This window comes from Neomonachus schauinslandi, chromosome 5, assembly GCF_002201575.2.
Source record: "Neomonachus schauinslandi chromosome 5, ASM220157v2, whole genome shotgun sequence".
Taxonomy (NCBI): Eukaryota; Metazoa; Chordata; class Mammalia; order Carnivora; family Phocidae; genus Neomonachus; species Neomonachus schauinslandi.
In genome coordinates this window covers 89,405,166-89,433,018 of record NC_058407.1, presented here as the reverse complement: position 1 = coordinate 89,433,018, position 27,853 = coordinate 89,405,166, and the positions used below count along the sequence as shown (strand labels likewise).

General features: G+C 38.8%; 1 protein-coding gene across 1 annotated transcript in view; it reads left to right on the top strand.

The window, feature by feature from the left end:
• The first annotated feature begins 330 nt into the window (after positions 1-330).
• PTPRO (protein tyrosine phosphatase receptor type O) overlaps positions 331-27,853 on the top strand; it is a 114,807-nt gene continuing 87,284 nt past the window's right edge. The window contains exons 1-3 of the mRNA XM_021690456.1: positions 331-351; positions 10,716-10,989; positions 27,472-27,630. Of these exons, the coding sequence (XP_021546131.1) occupies positions 331-351; positions 10,716-10,989; positions 27,472-27,630 (454 nt within the window). The remainder of the gene's footprint in view (positions 352-10,715; positions 10,990-27,471; positions 27,631-27,853) is intronic.

Here is a 27,853-nt window from a genome sequence, read left to right as displayed (position 1 = left end):
GGGTGGTTAAGAAGATTAAGCTAAGTAATGCCTAAAAAGTTCTTAGCACAAAGTACATTCTTAAAAGAAGTCAGCTCTATTAATAGTAGTGGTTGGTATTTCCTTGATTTCCAGGGCCCCAGCTGCCATCTGTGATACAATCTGTTCCAAATATTTGGTGCAGACTTCTCTTCTGAATTCTGGATCCATATATCTTACCACCTACTTGGCATTTGCTCTTGGATGTCCCACAGGCATCTCATACTCGTTAGGTATCAAAATGAACTGAAAGAATGATACACATCACTCTTTTTCTGACCCTGCTAATATCTGCAGTCTTTCCTGTAGATGATGACGATGGTGATGACGATGGTAAGTGTGTATGAAATCAGTCCCACAACCAGCCCACAACCAAGTCAAATCTCAGGTCACTGAGTTCTGGGGAACATAACCTCTGAATTTCTGCTGACATCGCCCTGGTCCTAGCCTCCTTCATTTCTCTCCAAGAGTAGTTCGATCACACCTACTTCTGCCTATCTTCACCAAGGAGCAATCCGCTCTATACTCAGAAGGAGCTTCCTGCACCCTTGAGACCCAAATGAAATTGGCCTTAAATCCCTTACCATCTCTGACGGAAGTTCATGTTCCCTTGGGATTTTTGCCATTTTGGAGGACGTTTGCATGTTCTCACTTCCTCCCCCCCCAGACACCAAGTTGCACAAAGAGCGCTTCCATGCCCCAGCACTTGGACATGAAATGCAGCCCCTTTAGCAAGTTTCACAAATGACCCACTCACGCAAAGCATTTGTGAGTATAGCAAATATTATTGAAGATTGGAATTTGGTAAGATGGATAAGTGTTTACTATTCAAAATGCTAACTTCAAGTGGAACATTAGGCATTTCCAGTTTTGTGTTTTTTTGTTTTGTTTTGTTTTAAAGATTTTATTTATTTTTTTGACAGAGAGAGACATAGCGAGAGCAGGAACACAAGCAAGGGGAGTGGGAGAGGGAGAAGCAGGCTTCCCGCAGAGCAGGGAGCCCAATGTGGGGCTCAATCCCAGGACTCTGGGATCATGACCTGAGCCGAAGGCAGACGCTTAACGACTGAGCCACCCAGGCACCTAGGCATTTCCAGTTTTAAAATGCTCTTTGACCTCCTCCATCTGGATATTTCCACTGGCTGATTGCCCTTCTCTCTCTCAGCATCACACCATCTTGCTGGCTCTTCTCTCCATGTTTTTCCTAGCCCCTTCCCTCTTATCTCTCCCTCTTCCTTTCTGGAATAAAGCCATTCTTTTCTTTGTAACTCGAATACTAGTTTGACTGGTTTTTTGTTCTTGTTTTTGTTTGTTTCCCTAGATGCCTCTTCTCACACTGTTAGAGTGTTCCCTTCTATCCCAAGTGGTTCATTATCAAGCACTTTTCCATTAAAAGTTCCACCAATAGGAACTTGAGAGCCAGTAGTTAACACACTATCTTACTTCTATTACAGATGCAAATCTGATCATTTCATGCCCCTAATAACCCATAAGTGGCTTCCCATTTCCTTTAGCATTCAACTTTTTTAGAAGGACCCAACAAAGTATCCCATGATCCAGTCTCTAGTACTGGCCATTTTGATGTTATTCTGGTTTCTCAAATACACTGTGCTTTCTCTGGCCCCCAAGTCTTCAAATACATTGTTCTTCAGAGATCCTATTCTTTCTCCAGCTCCTCATCAGGCTAAGTCTTACTGATGCCTGTCCTTACATGTGTAGACTCTTACTTCCTCCAGGTTAGATCCTCCTCCTAAGGTCCCCTGAACAATGCCTTTTCCACTTGTAATTATTTAATTACTTAAAATGGTATATTTCCTCTCTTTTGCTGTAGACTCCAAAGACCATTGGGACAGTGACCAAATTTCTTTTCTCAACCTTTACATCCTTAGCACCAGGTATACAGTAAGCACACCATTTTTTAAAACTACATGAAGGTAAACATTGAGCAAAGTTCATATGTAAAGTATTGCACCTCATCTCCCTGAACTTCTGGGCTTAAATTTACCTGGCACAGACGGATCAGTCTTTTAGGAAAACCATAAAATCTCAGTGATGGTGGAGGGCATAAGAGACTATACACGTTGAAGGTCTGGCAGTTTTGTTGTTAAGGATGTTAACAGCTCAGGGGAATTAAAGGTCAGTGCTCCCAAAAGGTCACGAGGGTGGCACCTAAATATGCTGTGAACTACATGTTGGGTAACTCGACTGCCCTCTTTGTTATCTATCATCAGGATTTAATTAACTGGTGTCACAGTTGGAGAGACACTTCAGGCCCGGGGGGAAATTTGACTGAACTCATCCATTCTAAAATAAAAAATGATTAACACCATCATCTTCCACATTAGCTTTCAATAAGTGGGACAGATGCGTTTTCCTAAGCATCTTTCTGAGGTAAAAACTATTTCAAAACTATAAATACTGGAAAGGGTAGAAAAAGAGGTTTGGGGAATAAAAAAATTCAGGCAAAATTCTATTTGTGAGTGCTTGATTTTATTAAAATAACACTTATTTCACAGACAGAATCCACCTGCCAGGAAGCCCTATTTTTCATAACACATTAAACCAGAAGAATGTTGCGTATTTTTAGAAGTGGCCTGATCATTGAACTGTTGAGGACAAATTTATTTTGTGGTTTCCTGGATTGTGGACCCACCTCCTCCTGAGTCAATCATCAGCCAGGCACAGCTTCCCAGGTCTCAGAACTGCTCAGCGCAGTAGGTTCTGGAAACTGTTCCCATGGTAACCTTCAGTCAAATAGGGCAGCTCAGGCTGTCGTACGCAGGCATAATAGAAACAGAAATACTGGCTGCTTTCCCTCATGATGCCACAAAAAGGGGTAAAACTGATTACTGGATAAATAGACTGAAAGGCAGAAGAGCTTTTGAACCATATATGAATCATGTTGTTAGTGTCCTAAAAAGATACGACTTCTACAACCTGTATGTCCCAAAGAAAATCAGTGTGAAAGCATAGGTCATAAATTTTGAAGTAACAATCAGTTACTGCGTTCAGAGAATCTACTAAATATTAAGCATCGGGTTAAGTAATGTACACATATAATCTCATTTGGTTCCCCTCAAAAACAGGTATTTTAGTATTTCCATGATTCACCTGAAGCAACTGAGGCTCAAAGAATCACAATGAGAGAGTATCACTTAAGTGGGACTTGCACCCAGGTGTGCCTGTTTCCAGAATTAATTAATTAACTAACTAATTAGTTAAGATTGATTTATTTATTTGAGAGAGAGACAGAGAGAAAGTGCGAGCTGGGGGCGGGGCAGAGGGGAGAGAGAATCTCAGGCAGACTCCCAGTTGAGCGTGGAGCCCATAGAGGGCTCTTTTGATCCCAGGACCCTGAGCTGAAACCAAGAGTCAGACGCTCAACTGACAGAGCCAGCCAGGTGCCCCAGAATTTCTTTTTATCTCTCAAAATTGCCTTTTTTCGTGACAACACCCTTTTGGAGCATCTATCAATCATAACCTAGAGGGATAAGTCATAGTTTGTGCTGAGGAAGTTCACCACCAATTAAATACAGATATGAAAAGTAGCATCTGGGAGATCATTCTGGCTCCAGGATCTGATCGTCTGGGAGGAGTGGTATAATAGAGTCATAAAACTTGTAGTTAAAGAATTGCCTTGAGTACCAGCCCCTCCACGTCATCACAGAATAGCCTTGAGAAACTCATTTGATTTCTTTGCACCTCAGTGTTTTCATCCAGGAAGTGAGATAATAACTTAATGGGATGTTTTGAGAATCAAATGAGAAAATGGGTTCGAAAGTGTTTTAAAAAATATAAAATGTGATATATGGCTATTATTATTTTCCTAAATAGCACATCGAATTTTTCTGGCATATCTATTCAGCAGAGTGGCTTCTCTCTACTTAAAGATGCCAGGTTAAATTCTTTTCTTAAGCATGTTTTGTTTAATCTCCTGAATTAAGAATTCTGCAGAGCTTCTACTACAAGTCCTTATTAGGAATCAGGAAATAATTACTGCATTAATATATATAATAAAATGCCATTTAGCGCGCACACACACACACACATGCATACCCGGTAACTTGATAAGGAAATGCCATCTGTATTTATTTTAAATGAATGCATAGGGGGTACCAGACTTCAGTTATCATTTCTGCATTCTGGCTGGGCAGAGCAAAGGGTATGATCAGAAGCTGAAGGTCCAAAGATAAGGTGTTTGATCAAGGAAATGGCAGTGCAACAAATTCAGGTGTTGTAATGTGGCAGCCTCTGGGCAGAGATTGGCCTGCAAAGGTGTTTTCTTTGGCCAGCATTGTTTTATTTTGTTATAATTGTGCTTTTTAATGATGCTTTTAGGTAATGCATGCACCCTCCCATTGGCTAACTATTTCATCAATCAATCCTGTTATACTATTTCGCTTCTCTCATTTATATGACCTGCCTGACATGTGAGTTTGAACTCCTTTACCAAAAAGAGGCAAAAGAAATGAGGACTCTGTATCATGAAGTCATAAAAACAGAAGTGAAAGTATCTAGGCATTTAAAACATGAAAGGTTGACCTGGTGTCGATGTGGACTCAGGCATGGAGAGAGAACCCACAGGCTCTACCTGAAAGGATACATTTAGGACACTTACATAGAAGTCTGGTATTACACAGCAGATTGTAACTATATTCACTCAGCAGGCATGTATCAACAGCTTGCTGGATGAGCTTCAGAGAAGTTTCTGGCGACACATTATAACCATTATGTAAGTTAGTGTCCTTTACGATGATAGCATCTTCCTTATCATCATCATCGCTATAATTGGTCAGACACAATGCTAGGTAGGACAAAGGCACATAATACCAGTCTTCCTCTTCACTCCTAAATAGAGTGAATCCCCAGCATCTGGCACGGTTCCTGATACGTGCTGGCTGCTCAAGACATATCTAAAGATTGCATGCATGCATCATGGAAAATGAGAGGGAGGCCATCATCCCTAACCTTTGAGATCAACATCCAAATTCTGTTCTGACAATTTCTGAAAGAGACCTGTGAATAATTCTGAGAAAGGGTCAGGAAGGGATCTCTGCCCTGTCAGGACAGCTCTGGGAACTTGATCTTCCTGAAGGAACAGAAAGGAAAGAAGATCTTGCTGGAAACGTTTTCCCGCAGCTGGACAGGAGGCTAAGTGGATGAATTCCATAGCGTGTCTGGCCATAAGTGCTATAGAAACAATGGACACCATTGATATTATTATTGAAAAGAACTGAGCATCCCATTACTTCTTATGTGGTAACCTTAGCACAGCAGAATTTTCTACTTATTCCCTCTAAAATGCCTTCTAATAAGTCTAATCATTGATTAGGTTGCCAGCTGGAGCATTAATAATGTTCTAAGTGCATGTCCCACAGGAGATCTGGTGTAACCAGCATTTGCTCAGACTTTCATCGGGTCTTACCTGAAGGGCTGCAACAGTCTCCTTACCATCTACTGGCCTTCGGTGGGTGCAGTCGGGCAATCCCTAACTATACTAGTCCATGTTCCTAATTGTATTGATCTTTGTAAGCTGTGATCTAACTATGTCACTTTTCTGCATTAAAACAGACCATGATTTCTTTTGGCCTAAAAAATACCCAAATTCACATCTTGGACTTGGCTATCAACCCTCCTCTCTGAAAGTCCTACCATGATCTAACCACTCTGGAGGCCTGTGGGGTCTTCTTCCCATTTCTCCAGATGATGCACTGACCTTCATTCCCCTGGGAAATTCCTGAGTGTCTTTCAAGCATCACTTCCAACTTGAAACCCTTTCTCATACCCCTTGCAGAAGCAGATTTAATTGTTTTCTTCTCTACAAGTCTAGAGCACTGAACAATTCTCTTGTATTGACCAGGACCTTTGGCTGTCAGTTTTGGAAGTCCAGCTTAACTGACTTAAGCCATAAACTGGGATTTATTCACTCAGGTTGCCAGACTGCACAGGGGCTGGGCCTTAGGGTGACTGAGACCAGGGCCTCGGACCACATCAGGGATTTTCCCTCAAGCAATTGTCTTTGTGGGGCAGAAATGATAGACACTGACTTCTCTGGATTTGCATCCATACATACTTGGAACCAGAGGAGAAAAAAACTCTTCCCCACTAATTCCAGTTATAAAATTTCAGACAAAGCATTCTAGTTGGCTGGCTGGGTCCCCAGTGGCATCCCCCTGGCTCTCTCCATGAAGGGAGAACTGGGCATTATGATTCACCCAGACTGAGTCAAAGTACCTCCTGCTCTAATCTGGGAGTAGCACACTAGTATTAGGAACCCCCATCGGGACCCCTTCTTGGCTTTATGGTGGAAAAGAAGCAGTGCTCCAAAACAAGAAGATATAATCAAAGAAGGGATCCCAGACAGGCAGAAAAAACAAGCATCAAACAGTTTTTCAAAGTCTGTAACTAGTAACACTCACATGGTGTTGTAATTATGCATTTGGGTGAGCCTTTCTGACTAGAGTCTGAGCTCTAGGAGGTCAAGTGCCCCATCTTTCTCAGAGCCTGTCGCCACCACCCAGCGAGATACCTGATGCCAAGTTGGTACTCCGCTAATGTTTTTTTGTTGTTGAAATGATAGAATGGATACCTCTACAGTGTGAATACAACATCCAGTAAACGTGATCACAGAATTCCATAGGGTTGTGAAGTTAGTTAAATGGATGTTTAAGGGACCTCTTTAGTTGACAGGTCATTGAGGGATTCAATTTAATTAAAACACGAGAATCTTTGAGATAGAGCTAATACTTATTGGGTCCACCCTATTAGCATTTTTATAAAAGCCACTTAATTCTTACCCAAATCCCATGAGTTTATAGGAACCACCCCTATTTTAGAAATTAAGCAGATGGGGACGCCTGGGTGGCTCAGTGGGTTAACTGTCTGCCTTCAGCTCGAGTCATGATCCCAGGGTCCTGGGATCTAGTCCCGCATCGGGCTCCCTGCTCAGTGGGGAATCTGCAGCTCCCTCTCCCTGCCGCTACCCCCTGCTTTGTGCTCTCTCTGTCTCTGACAAATAAATAAATAAAATCTTTTTTAAAAAAAAGAAATTAAACAGATGAAGTTAAGAGATCCTTGTGTTTTCCCATGTTGTCAGATAATAGGCTGCAGCAAAGGAGTAGAAACTCAGGCCCTCTGATTCCAAGTCTAGTGCTGTGTTCTTAAGCAGATTATTTAAACTCTCTGAGTAAAATGGGGAGAAAGACACTTATTTCTAAAGATTGTTGCAAGGAAAAAAAGAAAAAGACATAAAATGCCAAGTGCAAAGTGTAGTCTAGATTAGAGGATCGATAGATAACAGTTGTTATATTTGTCAGAGATGGTGGACAATTTCTTATGATGTCAGACTGGAATATATGAGACAAATTCTCTCCTTGTCCCACATTCCAGGGACTCATCTTGCATTTTTCTCCTCTTTAGTGCAGCCCACTCTGCCTCCGAGAGCTTCTGTCCCTTTAGGACTGGCCATAGAGCAGTTTACAAGCTCCTGGGCTCCCCCTTCCTTGCTGAAGCCAAGCACCCAGCCTTCCTTTGCTGCCTCAAACAGCCAACTCTAGTTCAGGAAAGAGCACTACCGGGAGACGTAAGGATGTGTGGATCCTAGACTTTGTTCTGACATCAATTAGCTGGGTGATATTTGTACCTCTGTGCTTTCAAGTGTGAAATGAGAGTGTTGGAGCGGAGAGATTTCTATATTAAATTGTATTATGCAAAGGAAATTTCAGTAAAAATATTTTCATCGCAGAGTCAAGCAATATTACTACCCGGTTTCAAAAAAAATAATTTTAAATATTTCTCTATCCACCAAACAAATCCACGTTGGACTTGCCTAAGCTTAAATCCATTTCTGTAACTTTTAACTCTTCCTTCTTGCTGTACATCTCGGCAGGGATTGCATGCCTGCAGCATGCATTCAGAATCTTCTCCTGAATATAGATTCCAGGAAAAGCTGAAGCACAGAGGACAGAGAAGAAATAGCGTGATGACATTTCTTTAGGCTCACTGCCTAGACTCACTTGGCCTGCTGCCTTATTCTCATTAGTTCGACTGACTGAATCTGATTAGCCTACCCTGATTTATTTTTGGTGACCTGGGAGCACATGGGTCAATGCTTATTTTCATGGCTGATACAATCATCCCCAAAGCTGTCTTTAGATTTTGGAAGATTAGACCCTTTCCCTGGAAGACTGCGCTGTCTATGAAGCCTCATGACCCATTAGATACATATTTCTTCAACAGTTTGCAAAATTGAGTCTATGTAACCCTCTTTTCATTATCACAAAATTTTGTTATTGGCTATTAAAACATAGAGCAAAAAATTCTTAATAATTCTGAAGCTGATGTTTGTATCCTTACTGTTTTCTGAGTTAGTGAATCTGTTTCTGTAACCAATAATAAATAAAAGCTAGAGTTCAATGTTATTGGATATTGGATGCTTGGTTAAGCCTCACAGTTCCACCTGGACCACTGGCAATAATAGTGGGTCATATGTTCTGTATGTTTGTTATGTTTCCCAAAAGTACACAATTTTAAAAACCTACCCATGTGTCTGACGATGAGAGACAATGTGAAGAAAAGGACATTTTAAAAGGCAATCCGTACTGACTGATCCATATTATAGAGACCGGCCTCGGACTATCCAGATCACAGAGTAGCTAACATATGCCAGGCAGTGGTCCTGGAGCTAGAGGTGCAGCTAGAAATAAGATACAGTCCCCGTCCTTAAAGAACTTAGGGTCTCATACGGTTAACACAATTAAGTCTACTAAATGTTAACATAGAATTAAATTTCTATTAAGGGCCAGATAGTCTTTACAAATACTAGGACCTGTAAAAATTAAATTAGATTTCTAAAACAACTAAATAATAAAAAAAAATCAGTACATTTTTAGGTACATTTTGGCCTCCTTTAGGATACTGATATGTACTGTATGCTTGATTTGGCTTCTGACAGCATAAGAGGTACCATTAGGTTAATTCCAAGAAGCAAGTGTCCACATGTAATTAATGCAATCAGCAATTCTTTCATTCATTTAACAGAGACTTACCAGTTTATACCGCGTGTCAGACTGAGTGTTAGGAAAACAAGTCAAGAAGGGAAGAGAAACAGACACGTGGACGTAATGAAGCTCAATTTTGGTACTTGTGTAGTTCAGTGTTTAAGAGTCCAAACTAGATGTGTGACCTTGGGCAGGTGACCCAGTCCTTCTGAGCCTTGGTTTCCTTAACTACAAACTGAGATTGAAAAAAAAAAATACCTATCTCATCGGGTCATTTTGCATATTAAATGAGATGACTGTGTTTACAGCCTGCCTAGCTTCGTATCTGGATCCTGGTAAGTCCTAAGCATGTTTTAAAAAATTGTTCTGTCCCCCTTTCACGGAAGAGAGGTCTGAAGCTCAGAGCAGTGAAACAACTTTCCTGGACCCCATATACCCAGAAGATGAATTAAAAGCAAAGCAGCAGTGATACAAAGTATACGAGTCTTGTGTGAGACCAGAGAGCAGCAGGACTATTCTGCCTATACAGTATGGGAAAGAATCAGGAAGGAATATTTACACCAGCCACACCATGACTTTTCAAGTATACTGTCCATAAACACTGATCTAGACACTTAGAGCAGTTTTCATTCCCCTTCATCGCTGCCTTTACCATAGATGCCAGTGATCCTCAGTCTGGTTCCTTCTTCAAAGAGCATGTTAGCTTCTCTTATTAAAGATTGGCTGGGCGCCTGGGTGGCTCAGTTGGTTGAGCGACTGCCTTCGGCTCAGGTCATGATCCTGGAGTCCCGGGATCGAGTCCCGCATCGGGCTCCCTGCTCAGCAGGGAGTCTGCTTCTCCCTCTGACCCTCCCCCCTCTCATGTGCTCTCTCTCTCTCTCTCATTCTCTCTCTCAAATAAATAAATAAAATCTTAAAAAAAAAAAAAAAAAGATTGGCAAACCTCCAGTGAGGAGGATTGTCATAGGATTCTCAGTCTCGACTTTTTTCTTTCTTTCTTTTTTTTCAGAACTGACAGGTGCAAGTGAGTGAGGAAATAACTGCTTTGTGACATTCTTCTAGAATTCTCCTAGGACCCCCACAGCTTAAGTAAAATGGAGTGCTCCATCCATATACTTTCTCCAGCATAGCTAAAACCAAGAATTTCTCTGCAAATCGAGTGCCAAGATGATTTTCATTCATTTCATTCTTTCCTCATTTCCACGATGTTTATTTTGTGTTTATTACATGACACAATCCATGAGTTGGGAGCAGTTTTTCTTTTTTTTTTTTTTTTTTTTTTTTTAAAGATTTTATTTATTTACTTGACAGAGAAAGACACAGCGAGAGAGGGAACACAAGCAGGGGGAGTGGGAGAGGGAGAAGCAGACTCCCTGCCGAGCAGGGAGCCCGATGTGGGACTCGATCCAGGGACTCCAGGATCATGACCTGAGCCGAAGGCAGTCGCTTAACCAACTGAGCCACCCAGGCGCCCTGGGAGCAGTTTTTCAATGGAGAAGAATCAAAAGTAAAAGCCTGAGAAGATCCTTAGTCATAAGAGGGTCAATCTCTTTCGTTCTGCTTTTCCTTGAACACTAAAATACCTGTGTGGTGCTTATCACAAACATTAGTTTTGGGAAAATGAGCTCAGCATAATTTTATTGCCAATGATCTCAATTTGACCGTCATTTCCTTTTGTTTTTCTCTTTTCTTAAACAGAATGCCACAACATTCCATGTAACTGTTCAAGATGATAATAGCATCGTTGTCTCTTTAGAAGCTTCAGATGTCATGAGCCCATCATCTGTGTATGTTGTGAAGATAACTGGGGAATCAAAAAATTACTTCTTCGAATTTGAGGAATTCAACAGCACTTTGCCTCCTCCTGTTACCTTTAAGGCTAATTACCATGGCCTTTATTATATAATCACTCTGGTAGTGGTAAATGGAAATGTGGTTACCAAGCCATCCAGATCAATCACTGTGTTAACAAGTAAGCATCATTTGTAATATTGTCCTCTGTGTTTCTTCTTTGGGTATATTCTCATGGGGCTCTCATTGAGAGAAAGTCAGCCCAGGATGGCAAGACCAATCACCCTGAAGTCAAGTGACATAAATTCAAAGTTTTGCTTTATATTGAGAATACGGTTTCTTGCCAACGTTTGATAGTGTTTAACTGTTACCTTTTGTTAAAGAAAAATCTATTTTAAACCCAAAAAAGTAAACCTCTATGAGATAGTATATTTTCAGACTGAATAATAATTTTATATTCATGATTGGACCATGTAATTTTTTGCTATATAACTGAATAGTATGATCATAACTAAGCTTTTTTTTTTTCCAGAACACATACTCTCATATTAAGCCATTTGGGTTTTGAGACAAAGAATTTATACTCATATTTAGCCAGCTAAAAATTGATTATACATTTTTAGCTGGGAGAGAGAAAAAGATATTATTTATCGGTTTCTATTCTTGAACTCACCCTCCAAATACCCTTGGCTTCCACTGCCCAAGAAAAATACCAAGAAAAAAACAAATCATTGGCATTTTAACCTTCAGTATATCATGTCTTAAAACATTAATGCTGATATTAGGAATTTTTAGGAGTAATTGTAACTATATGTGATTTTCACTTTTCTCTCTGGGACTTTAATACCTAATCTCAAAGTAAGATGCAACTTTACTGTATATGTTGATGTATATGTTAGAAGAAAAACTGTTATCTATAAGATGGCAGAGTTTACCACTAGAGCAATTTAATGGCTCAGTGAAGTTCTTTTTGCTTTTTGTTCCTCAGTGCAAATTTTCCAATGGCTGTGATTTTTTAAATGCCAGCTACTTGCAGTCATTTTTGGCACAATTAAGGAAAAGGACATAGTGATGTTGTTCTCTCGGGATAAAAGGAAAGAGAAACATCAAGAAGCAAGAACTCAGAATCAAGCTAGAAGGCGTATTTTTAATATGTCTGTCAAAAATTAATTGAAGTTTCCCTTGGCAGAGTCCCAGAATCAGCACTGAATCCTAAAAATTAGGAGTGGAATGGCATAAACCCAAGACCTTCAAGGTTTATAGATATAATGAGCAAATCTAGGACCTAGTAGAATTAAAGGAAGAACCTGCCTGTTCTAAAGGACTGTTTTAAATAAGTTGCAGAGAGAGTTGAACTGGGAGTTAATAGGTCCAGGCAGCAGATCTAGGTAAACAATGGTTATAATACAATTCCTTGAAATCAGAAGCTCTGCCTTCCTCATCTTCATAATCTCATAAGCACCTAACATGAACTTTACACTCAATAAGTGATCAATAAATATTAATTAAATTCAGTTGAGCAAGTAACAGGAGAAAGAACCAGGGGGAGAAAAGACTAAGGCACAAAGCAAGATAAAAGTATAGTTACTGTTGCTGACCTAACATTCATTAGCATGCACTTAGCCACTCCAGATCAGAAAAAAACTCTAGCAGTCAGCCCTTTAGCTAATGGTTCATAAAGACATTTGATAAGTAAGTGAATGATAAGTAAATGATAATAGGTACATGATAAGAGATTTCCATAATATCTCATTGACATTTTAGTGTATGCAATGAGTTGTGTTCAAAATATTTTTTTATTTTCTTTTGTGATTTCTTTTTTGACATGTGGGCTTGGAAGTGTGTTGCTGAATATCCAAAATTTTGCAATTTTTCAGAGATCTTTTTATTAATTTCTAGGTAAATGTTGTAATCAGAGAACATACTTTATATGGTTTCAATTACTTTAAAATCATTGCAATTTGTTTTAGGGCCCCAAATGTGGTCTGTCTTGGTGTGTATTCTGTGAGCACTTGTTGGTGAAGTGTAGACAAATGTCAATTAGGTCAGGTTGGTTGTTCAAGTCTTTTTTACCCTTACTAATTTTAGGTCTACTTGTTCTAATAATGATGGATAGTGGTATGTGAAAGTCTCCAGCTATATCTATGTTGTCTATTTCTCCTTGTACCTCTTTTAGTTTATGCTTTACATATTTTGAACTTTACGTGAAGTTTGAAGCTTTTCATCTTTACACTTTTAAGATTACTATGTCTTCTTTTTTATTGAGGTGTAATTGACATATAACATTATGTTAGTTTCAGGTATACAACACAATGATTTGGTATTTGTATATACTGCAAGACAATCACCACAATAAGTCAAGTTACCATTGTCACCATTCAGTCTCTATTTTTTTTCTTGCAGTGATTTACTCTCTTGACAACTTTCAAATATGCAATACAGTATTCTTGACTATAGTCACCATATTGTACATTACATCCCCATGACTTATTTATTTTATAACTGGAAGTCTGTACCTCTTGACCGCCTTCACCTATTTTGCCCACCCCACCACCCCCTTTCCTCTGAAAACCACCATTCTGTTCTCTGCATCTATGAGTTTTGCTTTATTTTGTTTGTTTGTTTGTTTTTTAGATTCCACATATAAGTGGGATCATACAGTATCTGTCTATTTCTGTCTAACTTATTTCACTTAGCAAAATACCCTTAAGTTCCATCAAGTTGTTGCAAATGGCAAGATTTCATTCTTTTTTACGGTTGAGTAGTATTCTATTGCACATAGATACGGCACATCTTCTTTATGCATTCGTCCATTGGTGGATGATTAGGTTGTTTTCAGATCTTGGCTATTGTAAATAATGCTGCAATGAACATGGAGGTATATCTATCTTATACATATCATATATATCTTTTCAAATTAACAGGGTTTTTTTTTCCTTTGGCTAAATATCCAGAAGTGGAATTGCTGGATCATGTGGTAGTACTGTTTTTAATTTTTTGAGAAATCTCCCTACTGCTTTCCGTAGTGGCTATCCTAGTTTACGTTCCTACCAACAGTGCACAAGAGTTCCTTTCTCCACATTCATACCAATACTTGTTACTTCTTGTCTTTTTGATAATAACCATTCTAACAGATGTGAGGTGATATCCCATGGTGGTTTGAATATGCATTTCCCTGATGCTTAGTGATATTGAGTATCTTTTCATGTGCTTTTTGGTCATCTGTATGTCTTCTTTGGAAAAATGTCTAGTCATAGCCTCTGATTATAAAAATAATAATTAGTAATATAATAATTAGTTATATACATAATAATTAGTGATATACATACATACACTAAGTGGTGTCCTTCCTTTTCAGCTTAGAGAAGTCCCTTTAACATTGAACAATTATCACATGGTTTCACTCATATGTGGAACATAAGCAATAGCATGGAGGATCATAGGGGAAGGGAAAGAAATCTGAAGGGGGAGAAATCAGAGAGGGAGACAAACCATGAGAGACTATGGACCCCAGGAAACCAACTGAGGGTTTCAGAGGGGAGGGGGGTGGAGGATGGAGTAACAGGGTGATGGGTATTAAGGAGGGCACGTGTTGTGATGAGCACTGGGTGTTATTCGAAACTAATGAATCATTGAACACTACATCAAAAACTAATGATGTACTATACAGTGGCTAACTGAACATAATAAAATAAATAATATAAAAAAATAAAATAAAAATAAAAGTGAAGGTCTGGTTTAAAAAATTCTTGTAAGGACAGTTTGGTAGTGATGAATTCCTTTAGCTTTTGCTTGTCTGAAAATTTTTTTTCTTTTTCAAATCTGAATGATAACCTTGACAGATAGAGTATTCTTTGCTGGAAGCTTTTTCCTTTCAGCACTTTGAATATATTTGCCACCCTCTTCTGGTCTGTAAAGTTTTTGCTGAAAAATATGCTAGTTTTCTTTTTTTTAGATTTTTTTAGTTATTTGCAAGAGAGAGAGAGAGAGAGTGAGCACAAGCAGGCGGAGCGGCAGGCAGAGGGAAAAGCAGGCTTCCCACTTAGCAAGGAGCCGGATGTAGGACTCGATCCCAGGACCCTGGGATCATGACCTGAGCTGAAGGCAGATGGTTAACCAACTGAGCCACCCAGGCTACCATATGCTAATATTCTTATGGGGTTTCCCTTGTATGTGACTTCTCTTGCTCCTTTTAAGTTTCTCTCTTTATCTTTAACTTTTGACATTTTAATCATAATGTGTCTTGAGTGGATGTCTTTGGGTTCGTCTTATTTGGAACTCTGAGCTTTCTGGATCCGAATGTCTTTTTTCTTCTTTAAGTTAAAAAAAAGAAGCTTTCAGCCATTATTTCTTCTAATGATTGCCTTTCTTTTGTCTTCTTCTGGGACCCCTAGAACGCAGATGTTATTCCACTTGATGCTGTCTTACATGTTCCTTAAGCTGTCTTCATTTTTTAAAATTGTTTTTTCTTTTTGTTGCTCTGTTTAGATGAGTTCCACCCCTGTGTCTTCCACTGATCCTTTCTTCCATTTTTGCTAGTCTGATGTTGAATTCTTGTAGTGTATTTTTCAGTTCAGTTATTGTCTCTTTCAGCTCTGTAACTTCTGTTTGGTAATTTCTTATATTTTCTATTTCTTCATTAAAATTTTCACTGTGTTCATTCATTCTCTTGAGTTCAGTGAACATCTTTATGATGGTTACTTCGAACTTTTTTTCAGGTAAATTACTTATCATTCATTAAGATTTTTTTCTGGAATTTTATCTTGTTCTTTTGTTTGGAACATATTCCTCTGTTTTCTCATTTTGCTTGACTCTGTATTTGTTTCTATGTATCAAGTGAAACAGCTACCTCTTGCAGTCTGAAAGAAGTGGCCTTGTGTAGGAGGTAAACATTATTGTTCAACCTTGCCTTAGCTCTTGGCTGTCTCTTGAACCTTTGTGATTGTCTAAGCAACCTGATTTATTCTTGATAAGTCCCCGTTGGTAAGGGTACGCTAAGACCTGTCAGTGTTCCAAAGGGAGGGATCTCAGGCAGCACCTAGTTTCAGGCTGATTGGAAGACATGTCCTCAGGCAATAGCTTTTAAATTACGCAAGTATGTACAGTCCTGAGGGGCCACAATTGTAAACCCTGCTGGCCTCCAGACCAGGTGATCTGGAAGTGTCCCCTGGACAACAGTTGCAAAAATTGGGGCTCCAAACAAGTGTATAAGCTCCTTTCTGGCCTAGCAAGCTGTAGCACGACCGAGGGAGATTACAAAAAGAGTGTTACCTGACCTAAGTTCCCTAAAAGCACCTCCACAGCTTCTACATGTGTGGCAAACCTGAAGCCTGCCTCTCAGGCAGAAGCTCCAGGACAAGTAAATAGGCCTTTTTCACAGAAAGTCTGCTGGTGTGTTGCAGTTTACTGTCTGTGCAGTGCCTTGAGGTTGGTAACCTGCCAAGGGCTGATTCTCCAATTGTTACGTTCTGTGGGACCCACACAAGCCCCCTGGTCACCGGAGCCAGGTGGATGAGCTCACTAGGCAGTGAGGAAGCACAGGGTGGAGGCACATGCACCAGCTTTAGTGACTCATGACATTTTTATCTATATGCAATGGCCCTCTTTATCCCAGGAAATATGCCTTGTGTTGAAGTCTATTCTGTCTGCTATTAATATAGATATTTTCATTTTCTTCCATTAAGTCTTTTCATGGTATACTTGTTTTACCCTTTTTATTTTCAACCTACTTATGTCTTTATATGTAAATGGGTTTCTTGTATTCAGTATAGAGCTGGATTTTGCTTTTCTTCCAATCTGAAAATCTCTGCCTTTTATTTTTTATTCTTTTGAAAATCTCTGCCTTTTAATTGAAGTGTTTAGACCAGCACTATCCAACTAAAACAGGATGTTAACCATATATGCATATTACATTTTGGGATAGACACATTAGAAAAGCTTCTGAAACTATGAAATTAATTTTAATAAGCTTATTTAATCCATTCCATTTAAAATATTACTATTTCAGTATATAGTCAATACGAAAGTTTACACATTTGTAACTTTTAAGCATAAGTTTATTAAAATTAAATAAATTTTAGGGTGCCTTGGTGGCTCCCAGTCGTTAAGCGCCTGCCTTCAACTCAGGTCATGGTCCCAGGGTCCTGGGATCGAACCCCACATCGGGCTGCCTGCTCGGCGGGGAGCCTGCTTCTCCCTCTCCCACTCCCCCTGCTTGTGTTCCCTCTCTCGCTGTGTCTCTCTCTGTCTAATGAATAAATAAAATCTTAAAAAAATAAAATTAATTAATTAATTAATTTAATTTAATTAAGTTTAAAATTCAGTTTCTCAGTTGCACTAGCCTCATTTTAAGTGCTCAATAGCATATATGGCTAGTGGATACCAATTTTGACAGTGCTAGTTTAGGGCATTTATACTTCTGTAATTATTTATTCCATTGGATTTAGAGATTTTATTTATTTATTTGAGAGAGAGAGGAAACAACCGAGAGATGGGAGCACTAGTGGGGAGGAGAAGGAGTAGTGGGGAGGAGAAGGAGTAGTGGGGAGGAGAAGGAGTAGTGGGGAGGAGAAGGAGTAGTGGGGAGGAGAAGGAGTAGTGGGGAGGAGAAGGAGTAGTAGGCTACCTGATGAGCAGGGTGATCCCAGGATCCTGGGATCGTGACCTGAGCCCAACGCAGGCGCTTAACCGACTGAGCCACCCAGGCGCCCCTACCATTGTATTTAATTTAAATCTACCAGATTGCTAAGGTGGTAGTATGGGAGAATGAGTCGAGCTGGGCTTCAGGTATTGGTCACTTTCAGTTCACACAGATATCAAATGTTTCCAGTGTTGCCTGTCAGCAATGGTAGAGTGTATTTCTCAGTGTTCCAATTCTACCTTCAGTATCAGCAAGTCCTGAACACCTGCACCACAGAAGGTCTCCATGATTTTGCCCCTTCCCTCCCAATGGATTGCTGTTGGTTTTTACTAATGTTAAGCTTTTGGTGAGGATAGGCGAGGTTCTTGGTTCTCCTGGTCCAGCCTCAGGCTTAGGCAGACTCTGTGATCCTAAGTGGGGAACTATCAGCATTCCTGCCCCTCACTTTACACTGACAACCAGTGGAGCTCAAATCTGTGGAAAGTCTTGGGTTGGAGTTTCCTGCCTTTTCCCCAGTAGCAGTAGAATTCTACTTTGTATGAGTGTGTAACCATAGGTCCAAAAGAGTCTGTGCCCCTCTCCTAGGAACAGACTCTTTCACTTCTACCCACCCCTCAGAAGGGGGTATATTTTCCTGAGAACTTGGAGGGAAAGATATTTCTGCCCCTCCCAAGGATTCTGTTTTGTATTCAAGAAAGATCCAGGGACTTGAGTAAGGTTTCAACCTGATCTATCAGTGGTGCAAATTACCGCCTCTTTCCCTCAATATTCTCATGAGCACCTGATTAAAGCCCACAATAAGAGCTAGAAAGAAAGTGTGGACTCCACTCCAATCATTCTAAACAAGTGTTGTCCTAGAACTTTTGGATGATGGAAATGTTCTATATCTGCATTGTCCATTATAGTAGCCACTAATTTTTAATTTTATTTAATTTTGATTAATTCTAAGTTTAATTAAAATAGCCACAGGTGGCTAATAACTATTTTATTGGATAGAATAGTTCTAAACTGTCATTGAAAACACAACCAGCCTTTATGAATTTATTAAAATCTATCTTCTTTCCTGTTTTAATGGAGCCCCCCCTCTTCCTGTTATGCTCTGCTAAAGGTGAAGCAGTTAATGTCCCTCCTGTTTTACAGGGGGCTTGTCACTCTTGGGTATTTAGTTCATTTGGTTGCCTTGCAATCTCAGAACTCTGATAGACTCAAGAAAAATCATGATCTCATGGATTATTTGGCTTTTTCTTCTTGTTGAGGGTTGAGACAGTGACATTGACTTGTAGCTTTCTACATCCTAAGTGGAAGGGGAAATCTGCATTGATTTCTAAAGAGCAAAAATTAATTAATGATGGTTTCTTGTCTCTCATACTCTATCTCATTTATAAAGACTCAATTACATCATCCCAGATTTTAAAAGGGATAATAGGTTCAGAATATAAGAATCGGGAATTAAGGCACAAATATTTCTGTGACCTTAGGCATGAGGCAACATTAGGTGACATTTGGTTTCAGCTTCCTCCTTTAAAAAAGACGGAATTAAAGTACGTGATGACTAAGATTAGTTTTGAGCTCTAAAATTACCACTATTTGTCAGTGAATGATGTATTTTTGCCATCTTTATTTTCATAATGGGAGCTTTTTTTAAAGTTTAGGAAACATTAATAGTATCTGCTCAAGGAGATGACACATTGCTCTTGAGAATAAAAGGGTACATTTGTTGCAGTCATTTACTGTGTGTTAGATGCTTGTCTTGATGAAATAAGCAGTGACAAAGCAATTGGCCCCAGGGCCATCCTTTCATAGTTCCCTATAGTTGTTCCAAGTCTGGTGTTCTTAGAGAATGCTGAGAAACATGGCAAAAAATAAATTCAGCACAAATAAGTCATTTGGCCAGCCCAAAGGAGTTTCACAACCCTTAGGCACTGACATCTGATTAATATTTAATTGATTAAGAACCATCAGTATATTGTCTGCACTTTAGAGAGAAGTCATTTCTTAACAGATAAAATAACACATGAAAACAATTGCTTAAAAATTGGAGAAATGTTATTTACACACCGCTGTCTCATGTGTTAGTAAAATATGAGATGTAGTAGTTGTAAACATTACAGAACACTTTGGAGAATATACAAATATAATATTATGTATTCTATAACATATTGTACAAATATAAACATGCATTCATACATTATGCAAATACAAATTCATGTATTATAAATAACAATGCACAAATTTTTATTTTATTTATTGTTTACATTCTGTATGTCACATCCTTCATACCCACACTGAAAGATCATATGCTATAGTGTAAAAGACAAATAAACAAACTAGTACGAAAACATGATAAATGCTGTAAGAAAATTATGTGAGAGGGATTGCCCAGCCTTCCTTAACAAACATTGGGAAGGCACCTCAGAAGAAACAATCATTGAGAATATAGTGAAAATTTGCTAAATGAATAAAGAATGGAAAGTGTTACAACAGAGTCAAAGGGAATCCTATTTGCAAAGACTGGACCTTCTTCTGAATTGCAAGGAGTTAACATGGCTAGCATGTATGAATCCAGAAAATAATAAGAGAGGTAGCTAGAAAAATTGGCAGGAACCTTGACTACCTTACAAGAGTTTAGACTTTAATCCAGAAGTGATGAGGAATGCTGACAGATACAAAGAAACGACATAATAAGATTTTATTGAGGAAAGCTCCTTCTTAGAGCTGTAAGTCGTAAGATCCTGAATCCTGCATTGCAATGGGCAAATTATCAAGCAGGTATTTTGAGTAGTGGTTCAAAGTATGAACTTTAGAGCCAACAAAGAAATCTAGAAACCATATGTGTAGCATTAGGCAGGTTATTACTTTTTTAATCTAACCCGGGGGTGAGCAAGCTTTTTCTTAGATGACAGATATTTTAGGTTCTGGGGGCTGTACAGTCTGTTGCAGTGATTTAACTCTAGTGTTGCCACACAAAAGCAACTATAGGCAATACATGAGCGAACAAGCATGGCTGCGTTCTAATAAAACTTTATTTAAAGACACCAATATTTGAATTTCATATATTTCATTTCAATATTGTTCCTCTGTTAATTTTTGTCAACCACTTAACAATGTAAAGGCCATTCTTTTTTTTTTATTTTTTATTGTATGTTAATCACCATACATTACATCATTAGTTTTTGGTGTAATGTTCCATGATTCGTTGTTTGTGTATAACACCCAGTGCTCCATGCAGAACGTGCCCTCCTTAACACCCATCACCAGGCTAACCCATCCTCCCACCCCCCTCCCCCCTAGAAACCTCAGTTTGTTCTTCAGAGTCCATCGTCTCTCATGGTTCATCTCTCCCTCCGATTTCCCCTGCTTCATTCTTCCCCTCTTGCTATCTTCTTCTTTTTTTTTTTTTAACATATAATGTATTATTTGTTTCAGAGGTACAGATCTGTGATTCAACAGTCTTGCACACTTCACAGTGCTCACCATAGCACATACCCTCCCCAATGTCCATCACCCAGCCACCCCATCCCTCCCACCCCACCCCCCACTCCAGCAACCCTCAGTTTGTTTCCTGAGATTAAGACTTAACTCAAAAGTCGTACAAAAGCAAGTGGCAGGCCAGTCTTGTCTTGGGGGCTGTGAGTTTGCTGATTTGGTAGAGGGTAATATTTTGTAATGTGAAAAATATTAAAATACACTCCTTAACAAAATGTGTAGCACTTCATATAAGATCAATAAATATAAACAATACCCATGGCATTAGACAGAAAGTTACTCGAGGAGTTGGAAGCAAAGGAGAGTCAAAACAGATCAGGCAGGGCAAAGTCAGTGAGGTGCAAGTGACAGAGACTCTAATGAACTGAGAGTATCAAGTAGCCTGCAGGCTTAGAGGTTTTGAGCAGAAACAAGTAGAAAAAATTAAGGTGAGATTGGAGGCAAGGAGAATAATTTAGAGAGCTGTTGAAATATTCCAGGAAGGAAGTGGTAAAGACTTGAATTAAGTTCATGGGTTTGATAGTGACCATGGCGCTTGGACCATGGGCGCAGCTGCTGTCAGCTCACCTCAGTGGCTTGCGTGGATAGAGCTGAGCTGTCTATCTCAACATAAGTTTAGGAGCTCTGGCCTGGGACCTGGGATCAGTCCCTTTTTTCTGCTTCTGCCATCAGAAGTGAGTCTTGGGGCATCTGGGCGGCTCAGTCAGTGAAATGTCTGACTCTTGATTTCAGCTCAGGTTATGATCTCAGGGTCATGAGATCAAGCCCAGCACCAGCTCTACACTGAGTGGGGAGCCTGCTTAAGATTCTCTCTCTCCCTCTCCCTCAGCCCCACCCCACTCATGCTCTCTCTCTCTCAAAACAAAAACAAAAACAAACAAAAAACCTGAGAGCCTAATCACAGGTTTCTCTCTCTCAAGAGGACTGTGTCAGAACAGACACATTCTTAGGTTGGTCACATCAAAGGCAAGGACACTGGTCACTGATCCAACAGCTCCTTTAGTTTTAGTCCATCAAAACAGAGCAATCTCAGAAAGAAGTGCCTCTCGGCTCTTACCAGTTACCAACAAGCACAGGGTTAACTCTGCTTTTTTTAAACAGTATTTGCTCTACATTTGTTTTGTTCCTTTATCTTCTGTCTCAGATAGTTACTTCCAGAACTTTAAGAAACTTCCTATTCATGATTGTCATGAATGATTCAAAGGTACTTAAAGGACATAAAACAGTCTTCGATTAGACATCAGATTTAATTATGTGGGACACCTAAATGAGAAAAAAAAAAACCAATCATATTAAATGTCATTTAAAATGTTTTTATTAAAAGAAAAAAATGGGAATTTCATGTTAGGATTTCTTGCAAACATAATGCAGTAAATATCTGCTTGTGACACACTCTTTGCTCCTACCACAAAGCAAAAAGAAAACCAGAAGTATATTGGTAGGCTCAAAAATAAAATCGTTGTCTTTATAAATCAGAAACAAAACAGAAACTGCAAGGGGGGAGGTAAGCTAAAGTCCTGGGGCCTCTGTGCTCTGCATCTGGAAGAACACAGCCCTGATCTTGGGCCCCAGTACAGTAAGGATTGGAATCCTCCATACCAAGTAGGGCACAGAGCCAGGCTTTCTGTTTGGAGCAGAGATTCTTTCTGCCTGTGATAAAATTATAGGTGGAGGCCTTGGGATGCAGGGAACACACAGTCAATCTTACTCTCAAGGACCAAGCTTAGTTACCTTCTGACTCAGGGAATGAATCTGTGATAGCCACTATATCATCCATAATATCAAGAACCTCAGAATAATATTATATGCCCTGGTTCTAGACTGGGCACTGTGGTGAGCTGAACGGAAGCAATGGCTAAATTGTCTCAACAGCAAGAATAAGCAAGAAACAGGGCAATAAGAAGACACAAAGTTAGCCTAGGGCTTGTATTTCAAAACACACAATGAAATCTATGCTAAAAAAGATAGACATCAAAACAACAACCATAACACTGCAGATTATATTTTGTATAGTAATTTTTTTTTAAGATTTTTATTTATTTATTTGACAGAGAGAGACACAGTGAGAGAGGGAACACAAGCAGGGGGAGTGGGAGAGGGAGAAGCAGGCTTCCCGCGGAGCAGGGAGCCCGATGCGGGGCTCGATCCCAGGACCCTGGGACCATGACCTGAGCTGAAGGCAGATGCTTAATGACTGAGCCACCCAGGCACCCCTTGTATAGCAATTTGATAACAAATTTACAGTATGTTGTGATGTTCAAAGAGATATATATAAGAATTCCATCCATTTAAAAGGATTAAAACATAATGAAGCAAAGATTGGCAGAAATTAAATACAAATGAATCAAATAAACATAAATTAGAATTTTTTAGAAGTGAAAAATACAATTATTTAATTTAAAATTTAGTTGGTTAGACTAGGCAAAATTCACTTAGTCAAATTTAGATTCAATCAAAAAACTTCAGCTGATGGGATAAATTCTGTACTGATAGCATTTAAATAATAAATTGAAAGGTATTCTTTGTGATTGCCCATTATTTAGCACAATTCTTAGATATGAAGGTGGGAGAGGCTCTAACTAAGGAGGTTAAGACTTCAAGAAAAAGAGAATGAAGGGAATAATGGGCACACTGTTTCAAGAGCTGATTATGAAAACGTCCAAGACTTGGAGAGTGACATGAATCCACAGATTGACAAAGCATTCCAAATACTTATAGGGTAATTCAAAAATAAGTCTGTATCTACATATGTGATGGTGAAATCTTAGATTACCAAGGACAAATAAAAAGCTTAGAAGGTATCAAAGGGAAAAAAAACGTAATATGTACAAAGGAGTAACTGTTAGGCTCACAGAAGTTTTCTCTTCCACAACGATTGATTCAAGAAGACAATGGAGCAATAGCTTCAAAATCCTGAGAGGAAATCTTATAATTTCATATCCAGCTAAACTACATCAAGAATAAAGATAAAGGGACACCTGGGTGGCTCAGTGGGTTAAGCGTCTGCCTTCGGCTCAGGTCATGATCCCGGGGTCCTGGGATCCAGTCCCACGTCCGGCTCCCTGCTCAGTGAGGATCCTGCTTCTCCCTCTCCCTCTGCCCCTCCTCACCACTCATGCGCACTCTCTCTCTCAAATAAATAAATAAAATCTTTAAAAAAATAAAAAAATAATAAAATATAAAGAATAAAGATAAAGAACTTTTCTAGAATACAAAGCCTAGGAGAATTTAACACCGAGACTCTAACTTAAATAACTACTAAGTGATATGTTTTAACAAGGAAGGTGAATCCAGAAGGAAGGCATAGGACACACACAAAAAAAAATGACAGTGGGAATGCAGTATATGACAGAAGGTGCATTACAAATTAACAGGAGAATATGGAAAATGAACCCACGAAACAGGCAAAAGAACCAAACGATTTTAAGAAAAGAAAAGCTGAATGACCAATAAACATAAGAAAAGATAATCAACCTCTTTTGTGAACAGGAAATTAAAACAGAGACAAAATTTCATATGTCTCAGAGTGGCAAAAACTGAAAAGGTTGATACGAACAAGTGTTGAATAAGAATATGGAGAAAGAGGAACTATCATACACTGCTGATGGAAATGTAAATTGACATAGAGTTAGAACACATTTTTACAATATCTCATACAATGGAAGATGTGCATACCCTGCTATCCAAGATTTAGTCCAGAAACATATCTCAAGACATTTATTGCAACTTTATTTGCAAAAGTGGATGATTGAAAACCATCTATCTAACAAAATAACAGATAAACAGTAGAGTCTGTATAATTCTAAAGCGAACACTAAAACAGTTTCTAGAGATACTTGCATCAAGATGGAGAAATCTCAAAAGCATGATAGTTGATAAAAGCATAAGCTGCAAAAAAATTCATGTACTATGATACCATTAACATATTTTAAAACATGCAAAATAACATTTTGTATGGATGTTGGACACATATAAATATCAAAGTAAAAAACACATCAGAAGATAACCACCAAATTCAGAGTACTAATTTATCTCTGGCCGTGGTGGGAGGCAAAGGGGATCTGAGTGAGTTATATGAGGGAATTTCAAATATATTTTATAGTGCTTAGCTTTTTGAAAAATAAAAAGACCTGAGGACAAAAAAGGAACAAACGAACAAAAGTAATAAATGATTCACATTTTCTAACAACTCTATGTTTCTATCCTGTCCTGCCTGGTTCCTACGGGTGAAGTGTGGCTTGCAGAGAAAGGAATATTGAATTAGATCAAGATTTAACCTTGTCATCACTGAAAAACACTTGAATAATAGCAGCTCTGGTTTATAACACATCCACATCACTTAATTTCTAAAAAGAAAAATAATGAGGGAAGTCACTGGAGACACAGTAAAATATTTTTAGAGAATGCATTTGCGTTCTACTGAAAATAGACTGAATGTGCCTCAGTAATGGCTGGGCTTAGACTTTAGAATTTACAGCTGACCCGGGTCACTTAGATTGAAGCCAAGAGAACCATAAGAAGCAAACAGGCAAGTAGGCATTTAAAAAATTCTTAGTTTAGGGGCGCCTGGGTGGCTCAGTCCTTAAGCGTCTGCCTTCGGCTCAGGTCACGATCCCAGCATCCTGGGATCGAGCCCCGCGTCAGGCTCCCTGCTCAGTGGGAAGCCCGCTTCTCCCTCTCCCACTCCCCCCTGCTTGTGTTCCCTCTTTCGCTGTGTCTCTCCCTGTTCAAATGAATAAATAAAATCTTAAAAAAAAAAAAAAATTCTTAGTTTAAATACAAGTAGTTTGCAGCAGCCAAAAAAAAAAAAAAATCACAAAATAAAATATCTATGCTGTAATCCTCATCTATCTCTTGAATTTCAAAGTTTGACTGTGGCTTTGATGTGCAGATGTCATGCCTCAGGGCATGAAAGATTGGGTGGACCTCTCACTTCTCTTTTCAGGAGACAGAACCCTGGTGAGAATGAGATACTGGACAGCAGGAATGGAAGAGTCCCTGCTCTGTGGCTGCTTTTTGTTGTTAGCTTTCATTTTGGTTCCCTTAGATCCAGAAGCAGTAGGTGGATTTGGTAGACTCCGTGGGTTAGTAATTAGACTGGGTTGAAAGAAAGACCTCCAAATAGTTCAAAACTTTTGGGGGATTAATCAAAGAGAAATACACAAGAGTCTTGCTGGGTTGGTTGGTTGGTTGGTTTACGTGACACAAGTGTGTTCACTTTGTAAATGTTACCTTTAAGCAAGAAGACCAAGGACAAGTCAAAGATAAAATAGAAACATTTCAGCCAGAGAATACAGCATGTAGTCTACGGGGACATGATCACAATATATGCTGTAATCTGAACGTCCTTCCTGACTTTTTTGCTAGATGTTGGCTTGGCTTTTAAGAAAATTCCAGGAAAAATCAAAGCTTTAACATGTTGCTTCAATCCTTCCTGGATCTTGTCAATCAAAAGCAAAAGCTAAACTAGGTCACGATCCTGGAGGGCAAAATGAAAAACATTTACCTACAGATTAAGACTTGTGGAATAAATTAAATCAAATTTTGGTGTCCTAGGGTATTGAAACTGAAATTTTAAAAGTGTAAAATTTAAAGTAAGGATATTGATTTCATTTAGGCTGTAGATGATGTCTGAGAATCCTCTAATGATAAAACTTTGAATCAAAATTATTTTTGTCTGTAATACAATAGTTGACTCCAAACCAAATTATTTAAAATGATTTTCTCAAATCAAATGAATGCAAGTAAAACTAATCCAACAGCTCCTTCAGAAGAGTGAGGGAGCGCAGTCATTTTTACAAGAATTTTGCTGAAGAATGGGATATGGAGGAGATACAGATGTGCATCAAATTGTAGTTTTAAAAAATGAGTATTTAAAAAGTTTTGTAATGAGTTAACAACTCAAGCAAAATAGAAATAAACATTTTTTAAGCTTCTGCAGGAAAAGTGGTTTGATAAACACCATAAACTATAATTCTCACAACATAGGGTGGTTTGCAATCTTAATATAGAAAAATAACTACTAAGTTTATACAAAGAAATAAATAATCACATAAACATTTATCCTTGGTCAGAGCCAAAATGTATTTTCTGTTACTGGTCTGTTATTAATATCAAGTTTTCTTGGCTTGGAAAAAAGAAAAATGAACTAGGAATTTGGAGATACAGACTCTGCCATGTACTTGTTAAATTACTTTTGACAAATAATTTAAAGTCTCTGAGTCATCATCATTTTTATCTGTTGAATGGCAATATTCATATTTGCTTGTCCTAGATCTCAGGGTTGTTGCAAAAGGTAAATGGAAAAATGAATATGAAAGTTCTTTGAAAGACACAAAACACCACATAAATGTACTTTGTTAATTACTGCTCTGGAGAACAGTCAACTCATGAGTATGGGGGAGTTTAATGTTTATGGGATAATAAAAGTGTGGAAAGTGTTCTGACAGGTGTAATTTTTGGTACTTCCAAATACTGATAATGGCCTTTCTCCCTTTTTATCCACTTCCCCTTTGTCCATTTACTTCCCTTCTGCAGAACCCCTACCTGTAACCAGTGTTTCAATATATGACTATAAACCTTCTCCTGAAACAGGAGTCCTATTTGAAATTCATTATCCAGAAAAATATAATGTTTTCACAAGAGTAAACATAAGCTACTGGGAAGGTAAAGACTTCCGAACAATGCTATATAAAGGTAAGAAGCAAAAGGAAGGGTGATAAATATCATCTTTAAAATACTCCTTTTTACATGATGTCTGGTAATTGGACTTCTGTCTTCCTCTAAAGAGGTCTTATGATTCTCTACCTGCCCATGGAAGAACCATTAAAAATAGTTATTAATTTATGAAAATCTTGTCATGAGGAATCTTAGAACATCTGGTTTGCTAGAGTCACATGCAATGCAAAAGCATAAGAAA